This window comes from Rhinopithecus bieti, unplaced genomic scaffold (genome assembly GCF_001698545.2).
Source record: "Rhinopithecus bieti isolate Rb0 unplaced genomic scaffold, ASM169854v2 scaffold_7438, whole genome shotgun sequence".
NCBI lineage: Eukaryota > Metazoa > Chordata > Mammalia > Primates > Cercopithecidae > Rhinopithecus > Rhinopithecus bieti.
This window is the reverse complement of record NW_016805589.1, coordinates 3,191,857-3,200,799: the sequence shown is the minus strand read 5'-3', so window position 1 is coordinate 3,200,799 and position 8,943 is coordinate 3,191,857. Positions and strand designations below refer to the sequence as shown.

Here is an 8,943-nt window from a genome sequence, read left to right as displayed (position 1 = left end):
TTTTTGAGACAGAGTCTCACTCTGTTGCCCAGGCTGGAGTCCAGTGGTGCAATCTTGGCTCACTGCAACATTTACCTCCTGAGTTCAAGCTTTCCAGCCTCAGCCTCCTGAGCAGCAGGACTATCACCATGCCTGGCTAATTTTTGTATTTTTAGTAGAGACGCGGTTTCACCATGTTGGCCAGGCTGGTCTCAAACTCCTGACCTCAGGTAATCCACCCGCCTTGACCTCCTAAAGTGCTGGGATTATAGGCATGAGCCATGGTGTCTGGCCTAAATTACAATTTTGATGACTATCCCTCTAAATGCCAAGTGATGAAGTAATGGTCTTCAACTAAATATTGAAAATCTGTATGTTAAAAATTGAAAATCTGCATACGAAAATGTATAAATATCAGAGATCCAGCCAGCTGGCAAAATTGATGTTAGCCTACATAATACTTTTTTTTAAGTAATAAAAAGAAATGAGAATTTGGTTAAATATTATGGTAGAAATTTTCAAGTACCTTAGCTAATACTGAGAGTTTATTGGTTATTTAAAAACACTCCTTTGAGTTTCAGCTGGTTCCAAACGACATCTGTGATCCATATCCCTAAAGTCTGCAGAAACATAGCATCCACACATTATTTGGTTTCACAACTGAATGTTTTGATATTCAGCTATATTAAAGTAATGAGCCCAATTACTAAAATAATCTTACACAGTTTTCCCAGACAAAAAGAACGATCGTGTTTGCGAGTCCTTCTGTTTCTACCAAACATCTTAAACACCAGCCTATTGTAAATTATAAAGCCCTGGTTAATCACAGCAGTGCATTGTCCACAAACTTCCCTAAAATACCTACTTTAGAATATCAGGCACACTCATTGATAAACAAACACACATTTCAAAAGAATCATTTGCCAATTTTAACCAATTAAAGATGAAAGCTATGAAATTGCTGAAGGCAAATACAAAACTTTCTTTTCTTTTGCTCTTGCCCATAGCAACTAATGACAATAGGCATTTTAAAATACCAAAAGTTAGATCCCCGAAATCACCCACATTATTAAATGACCTTTGTTTAAAGTATAATAAAGTACATTAAAATATTGTATGTGAGGATATATGTTTACAAAGTGAAGAATACCAATATTAACAAGGGCTGGAAGAAATGATCACTCACTAGCCTTCTAAGCCTAATTTAATATATTATTATTATTTAATATCATGCCATCATTGACCAAATTGCCAATTTGTTCTGAAATTGTCAACTAGAAACATGGCACAGTTAGATAAGCAAATTATTATTTCCTAATAATTCCCAATAAGTTGTTGGCTCCCTAAACCACTTGTTATGAAAATAGTTTGAATAGAGCTTGCCAATTTCATAATTTGATGATCACTGAGTTTTCGTTTCACAAAGGTTTAGTCTGGCCCTTACATTAAATCAAATTCCCACATAGATGTATCCCTTTACCACCTTCCAACCCCTCATGACCTGCCACACACACCCAGGCCCACAGGCACACCATGAACCCTCCCTATTCACGGGGGGTTAGCCTTTTTTTTGGAGACAGTGTCTTGCTCTATCACCCAGGCTAGAGTGCAATGGTGCTATCTCGGCTCACTGAAACTTCCACCTCCCAGGTTCAAACAATTCTCCTGCCTCAACCTCCCAAGTAGCTAGGATTAGAGGCATGAGCCACCGCTCCCGGCCTTAGACTTTTATTGGATGATGTAGTTCAGACAACGTAGTAAGACAACTTTTAACCTGCTGCTGCTAAAACAAAATGGTTTTGATTTGGTTCCCATTCATAGCTTGTTTAAAATACAATTGACACGGAACAATCCAGAGAGAGAGGACTCAGTAACATTGCCAAAAAAGTTCTTCTGTTAATACACTCATTTCTCTGAATTAAGAGCTCAAACCTCACACGTGAGGAGTATGTGTGTTCATCTTATCTTTGTCTTCAAGTTTGATACTCACAGCAGCCCACTCGTAAGTTTAATGTGTTTCTACACTAGAAAAGGGATGAAACGGCATTTACTGGGACTCACCATGAGCCAGGCATTGAGGGAGATTTCACCTAGGCTTCAATTAATGAACCCGCCAATAATCCTTTGAGATTGGAATGATTATAATATCCCCAATTTACAAATAAGGTAACCGAGACTCAGAAACTAAATTTGATCTTAGTAGTAAGTCACCTGGATCTGAATCCAGGGAAAATTGGGTCTGTTTAAGAAAACTGAATCTGATTTCTGGACTGGCGATCTGCTGGGAAGATACAAAATGTTGCCCAAATGGGTCAGTAGGCAGTGGGCATTTTGTAATACCCCACACAACCTGCAATTAATGAGTATTTGAGTTGACATTTCTTTAATATTTGCTTTTCCTGTTTCCTTGTAAGCTCTATGAGAATATGTAGGTAGTTTCATCCATCGCTCTATTTCCAGTGCTAGCACGTAGGAGGCGTTCGCTAAATATCTTCTGACTGTCTAATGTGCTCTGCCTCTCCTGCTCGTTTTCTCAAAGACATCTAAGCAGATTGGCACAAGGACAGAATAATCCTGGATATACCCACCAACAGACTTCTCTGTCAATTTAATCCTGTGCCTCACCAATGCCCCTTATCTTTCAGAAGCCAACAATAACCAGCTTTTAGCTAATTGCTTTCAAATCGATTAGGAGTGTTTCCAAGTAGAATAATAATAGATTCAGTCATTATTGAACTCTGACAGTATGCCACGCACTTAAGCACATACATGCATCATCTTACAGTAGATGTTATCATTCTCCCAATTTTACGGATTAAAATTTGTACTGTAGTGTGGGCACTGTGGCTCAGGAGGACCTGCCAGGCCATCTGAAGGACAGCTGTAGCAGCGCCCTGGTGCTATGCTCATTCAAAGACTCCAGCTGCAAGCACAGGTGCCCTAAGTGGGCAATGGCACAGCATGTGGAGGAGAGTGTGAAGCTACATCTAGCCATGATGTGTGCTCTGTTGAGCTGGCAATGGCAGGAGCAGCAGGACCTTCAGCAAGAGCTGGAGGAGCTATCAGTGGGCAGTGATGGTGTGCTTATCTGGAAGACTGGCAGTTATGGTCGGCAGCTANACTTTCTTTTCTTTTGCTCTTGCCCATAGCAACTAATGACAATAGGCATTTTAAAATACCAAAAGTTAGATCCCCGAAATCACCCACATTATTAAATGACCTTTGTTTAAAGTATAATAAAGTACATTAAAATATTGTATGTGAGGATATATGTTTACAAAGTGAAGAATACCAATATTAACAAGGGCTGGAAGAAATGATCACTCACTAGCCTTCTAAGCCTAATTTAATATATTATTATTATTTAATATCATGCCATCATTGACCAAATTGCCAATTTGTTCTGAAATTGTCAACTAGAAACATGGCACAGTTAGATAAGCAAATTATTATTTCCTAATAATTCCCAATAAGTTGTTGGCTCCCTAAACCACTTGTTATGAAAATAGTTTGAATAGAGCTTGCCAATTTCATAATTTGATGATCACTGAGTTTTCGTTTCACAAAGGTTTAGTCTGGCCCTTACATTAAATCAAATTCCCACATAGATGTATCCCTTTACCACCTTCCAACCCCTCATGACCTGCCACACACACCCAGGCCCACAGGCACACCATGAACCCTCCCTATTCACGGGGGGTTAGCCTTTTTTTTGGAGACAGTGTCTTGCTCTATCACCCAGGCTAGAGTGCAATGGTGCTATCTCGGCTCACTGAAACTTCCACCTCCCAGGTTCAAACAATTCTCCTGCCTCAACCTCCCAAGTAGCTAGGATTAGAGGCATGAGCCACCGCTCCCGGCCTTAGACTTTTATTGGATGATGTAGTTCAGACAACGTAGTAAGACAACTTTTAACCTGCTGCTGCTAAAACAAAATGGTTTTGATTTGGTTCCCATTCATAGCTTGTTTAAAATACAATTGACACGGAACAATCCAGAGAGAGAGGACTCAGTAACATTGCCAAAAAAGTTCTTCTGTTAATACACTCATTTCTCTGAATTAAGAGCTCAAACCTCACACGTGAGGAGTATGTGTGTTCATCTTATCTTTGTCTTCAAGTTTGATACTCAGAGCAGCCCACTCGCAAGTTTAATGTGTTTCTACACTAGAAAAAGGGATGAAACGGCATTTACTGGGACTCACCATGAGCCAGGCATTGAGGGAGATTTCACCTAGGCTTCAATTAATGAACCCGCCAATAATCCTTTGAGATTGGAATGATTATAATATCCCCAATTTACAAATAAGGTAACCGAGACTCAGAAACTAAATTTGATCTTAGTAGTAAGTCACCTGGATCTGAATCCAGGGAAAATTGGGTCTGTTTAAGAAAAACTGAATCTGATTTCTGGACTGGCGATCTGCTGGGAAGATACAAAATGTTGCCCAAATGGGTCAGTAGGCAGTGGGCATTTTGTAATACCCCACACAACCTGCAATTAATGAGTATTTGAGTTGACATTTCTTTAATATTTGCTTTTCCTGTTTCCTTGTAAGCTCTATGAGAATATGTAGGTAGTTTCATCCATCGCTCTATTTCCAGTGCTAGCACGTAGGAGGCGTTCGCTAAATATCTTCTGACTGTCTAATGTGCTCTGCCTCTCCTGCTCGTTTTCTCAAAGACATCTAAGCAGATTGGCACAAGGACAGAATAATCCTGGATATACCCACCAACAGACTTCTCTGTCAATTTAATCCTGTGCCTCACCAATGCCCCTTATCTTTCAGAAGCCAACAATAACCAGCTTTTAGCTAATTGCTTTCAAATCGATTAGGAGTGTTTCCAAGTAGAATAATAATAGATTCAGTCATTATTGAACTCTGACAGTATGCCACGCACTTAAGCACATACATGCATCATCTTACAGTAGATGTTATCATTCTCCCAATTTTACGGATTAAAATTTGTACTGTAGTGTGGGCACTGTGGCTCAGGAGGACCTGCCAGGCCATCTGAAGGACAGCTGTAGCAGCGCCCTGGTGCTATGCTCATTCAAAGACTCCAGCTGCAAGCACAGGTGCCCTAAGTGGGCAATGGCACAGCATGTGGAGGAGAGTGTGAAGCTACATCTAGCCATGATGTGTGCTCTGTTGAGCTGGCAATGGCAGGAGCAGCAGGACCTTCAGCAAGAGCTGGAGGAGCTATCAGTGGGCAGTGATGGTGTGCTTATCTGGAAGACTGGCAGTTATGGTCGGCAGCTACAGGAGGCCAAGGCCAAGCCCAACCTTGAGTGCTTCAGCCCAGCCTTCTACACACATAAGTGTGGTTACAAGCTGCAGGTGTCTGCATTCCTCAATGGCAAAGGCAGTGGTGAGGGCACACGCCTCTCACTGTACGTTGACTTGCTGCCTGGTGCCTTTGACAATCTCCTTGAGTGGTCCTTTGCCCGCCGTGTCACCTTCTGCCTGCTGGATCAGAGCGACTCTGGGCTGGCTAAACCACAGCAGGTCACTGAGACCTTCCACCCAGGCCCAAACTGGAAGCATTTCCAGAAGCCGGGCACCTGGGGGGGCTCCCTGGATGAGAGTTCTTTGGGCTTTGGTTATCCCAAGTTCATCTCCCACCAGGACATCCAAAAGCGAAAAACTATGTGCAGTGTGGGGAACAGGTCTTGGGATCATCAAGGGCTGAAAACAAGTGACCGCAGGGACTGTCTCCCTTCTTGGGTAGGGCAGACATGCCCTGGTGCCGGTCACACTCTACCCGGACTGAGGTGCCTGCTCAGGTGCTATGTCCTAAGAGCCATAGGGGGGTGGAAGTTGGGAATGGAGAAAGGGTAGTTCAAAGAATCTGTCTTGAGATCTGATTTTTTCCTCTTTCCCTAGCTGTGCCCCCTCTGGTTATTTATTTCCTTAGTGCCAAGAGGGCACAGCAGGGCAGCCTTGATTTTTAAGAAATGCGTAAGTGTATTTATTAGAAAAAAAATTGTACTTTGGCAAGGTTAGGCTACTTCTCCTAGAAGGAAGAATTATGAAGAAGGAGGAGATAAAAAGCCAAAAGGGAGATGGGACAGAGGCTCTGGAGATGAAAAAGAGCCTAGTAACACAGATATTCAAATTTCTCAGATCTGAAACCACACCACTCTGACCCCTTCCCCAGTTCTGCAGGGCGGCCTGGGGCATCCCTGGGGAGTGCCGCATAGGCGAGCCTATCCATGATCCTTCACTCTGGCCTTCTGGAAAGTTCACCTGCCTTCAGAATGATGCCTCAACTCTTCCTCTGCGATGTGGTTTCTCTTCCTACAAAGCAACATTCAGGAGCGCCTAATACTGCAGCCCTCGAGGCACTGCCAAATGGGTCACCTTCCCTTTGGTTCCCAATGCTCCCAAACCCTGAACTGGGCTCCACCCAGATGTGAAGAAAATAGCCCGTCCAGGACTGAAATTCACACTATGAGGCCTTTTTGAGGAAGATGTACCAGATTTCCTGCCCTTCATCCCCGGGATCTATCGATATCATCACCTGCACTAAAACTTTCCTTCAAATTCTTTTTTTCCCCATGAAATAGATGCCTGGGGAGGCACATACCTTGAGACACACTGAGATTCCTGGCTTAGGCTCAGCTAAGCTAGTCTCCCCCTTCCCTTTAGCAGACAGAGTTTTAGGGGAGAAAAAAAAAAAAGCTATAGTCAAAACTGTGTCTTTGTAAGCTGGGGAAATGTTTCTCAATCCTTAAAAAAAAGTTTCTTAGCATGTTGGCTTTTGCACTTTCAGACTTTACCTCCAGAAATACACAGGAACTGTTTAATTTGATGTTCATTGAGACAAATGCTGTAATCTGCCTTGGGAGAGCCAGCTGATAGGGAAGCTTGCCTTGTAAAATAATTTTGCTTTGATGATCTCACCCAACCTATTGATTTGTCAAGAGTTTTATTCAGCAAAAGCATGATACAAAAGATGAAGTCAAGAAGAGCAGCAGTTATTTAACCACATTAGAACCCAGGTCTGTAGTTTCTTTTACTGGAGACATTTACATAAGCAGACATCATCTTTAATCTTTGTTTATATTGTCACAGTCTTGTTTTAGTCTTTTGTCTCTTAAAACTAAGCTGTGATTATTACTTGCACATTTTTACTGGCTTATTCATTCCAGTTGGGATTTTCTTCCAACCTTGCCTGGGAAATCCAGTTACTAATGCAAGTAAAGTGAATGGTAAGCTCAACTTCCACTAAAGTAGCCATTTCTGTTTATCAGTTTCTAATTTGTGAAATACAGAGCTGACAACTGGAGATACGTAAATGAAGGAGTCTCTTACTACCTGATGCAGAGTTGTCTGTGCTCACCTGCATTGGTAGGAGTTTTAATTTCACCATTTTCACTACTATCTTACTTCATTGTCTTTCCCTCTCTGTGCTTCTTTTCCTTGTCTACAGGGAAGACTGTAGATGACTACAGTCTTTTCCTCTATCCTCTGAGGATAGGGTAGTCTAGGGTTTTATATTTGGCTTTGTGCAATATATATTTTTATATTTCCACTTTGAATGTATGTATTAGAAGTGGCATCAAATGTATTATTGTAGATTTAACTTTTACTAACAGGAATCAAGGAAATTTGTCTGAGTCTCCACTCTATTCCCAGCAGTTAAAATAGCATCTAGTACATTACAGGCACCCAATGCATATTGCTGCATGAAGAAATGTATCACAAGCCAGGGTTGAAAGGTAAAAGCTGTCTTCTTTAACAACTTTGCAAATCTGTTGCCAAATAATTGTGTTTCCATGGAAATGAGAGAAAACATTCCATCATTAAATGATTGTCATTTGTTGATGAAACAGATCGATCTCAAAGATGGACCAAAAGAAACACTCATTGTTAAACATTCAGCACCCTATACTACTCTAAGAAGTCTAGATGAAGGAAATGGAAAGAGAATAAATTTCAGTTTGGGATTCACTTTGAAAGGAAGGGTTTATAAAGCCCTCAACTGGTCCTTGAGTATCCATTCCAATTTGCTCCAATCCAGTTTAATTTCTACAAAGATTAGCCAAAAATATTAACAAGGACAGGGAGAGATTTCTGGCTTCCAGAAGTGAATGCTTGAGCCACAGCCAAAGCTATTACCTCAGATGAAAATAATATGATTTACCACAAGAGTTCCTGTCTTCTTTCACTCTATTACTTCAACCAGTGTTAGAAATAGGGGGCCAAGTTTATTCAGGATGCTAATGACTGTCATCCAGATTCTGAGACTCTGTATGCAAACCGATGGTCTGAAGATGAGATCTGGCCCACAGCTGTATTTTATTTGACCCACACTATTTTTTATTAAATTAATTGCCAATACAGGAAGTCAGAAGAATTCACCTAAAACCCCAGCTTTCTCTTTCTCTTCTCGAAATATGAAAACAGAAGATACGGTGACTCTGGGTTGCAGTTAAAGTGCAAATCACCATGGCCCCACCACTGCCTATCTATATTCTGATACTGGAAATACTTTCAATTGCTATCCCTCATCAGCCTGCATTGTTTTCTTTCGAATGCCCTGTTTATCTGATATATTTACCTTATCTGTCTGGCTTTTGCATGCAACTACTGTCCTAAATTGTCCCGCAAGTGTTACATTTAAACTTTTCTTGCTGGTTTTCTCTGTGAATATGTGAATGTTCTGATTGAAGCTCTATCTGTATTATTCTGCACCAACTGGTTCATTTCATTAGTTTCTTCCAACCTCTTGCACTTGTGGTCACTAAAGGGGTTAGGATGGAATTAGTTAAAAGACTAGTCAAGTGATGAAATCAGTCATTTCTGTGACTATGGATATAGGTAGGGTTTCCTAATAAACATACTGAATGCCTCATTAGCCCATTCAACTTGGGTGGGGTCCATACGCTCTTAGCAAAAGAGAAAAATAAGCAGAGTTTTTGGGAGGAAGACTAAGCTTTTGAATCTTTATTGGAGCA

General features: G+C 41.2%; 1 protein-coding gene across 1 annotated transcript in view; it reads left to right on the top strand.

The window, feature by feature from the left end:
• Positions 1-6,308, top strand: part of LOC108530161 (TNF receptor-associated factor 4-like) — a 54,948-nt gene extending 48,640 nt beyond the window's left edge. Inside the window, exons 2-4 of the mRNA XM_017872861.1 lie at positions 2,813-3,091; positions 4,957-5,707; positions 6,141-6,308. Of these exons, the coding sequence (XP_017728350.1) occupies positions 2,813-3,091; positions 4,957-5,707; positions 6,141-6,308 (1,198 nt within the window). The remainder of the gene's footprint in view (positions 1-2,812; positions 3,092-4,956; positions 5,708-6,140) is intronic.
• Positions 6,309-8,943: the final 2,635 nt, after the last annotated feature.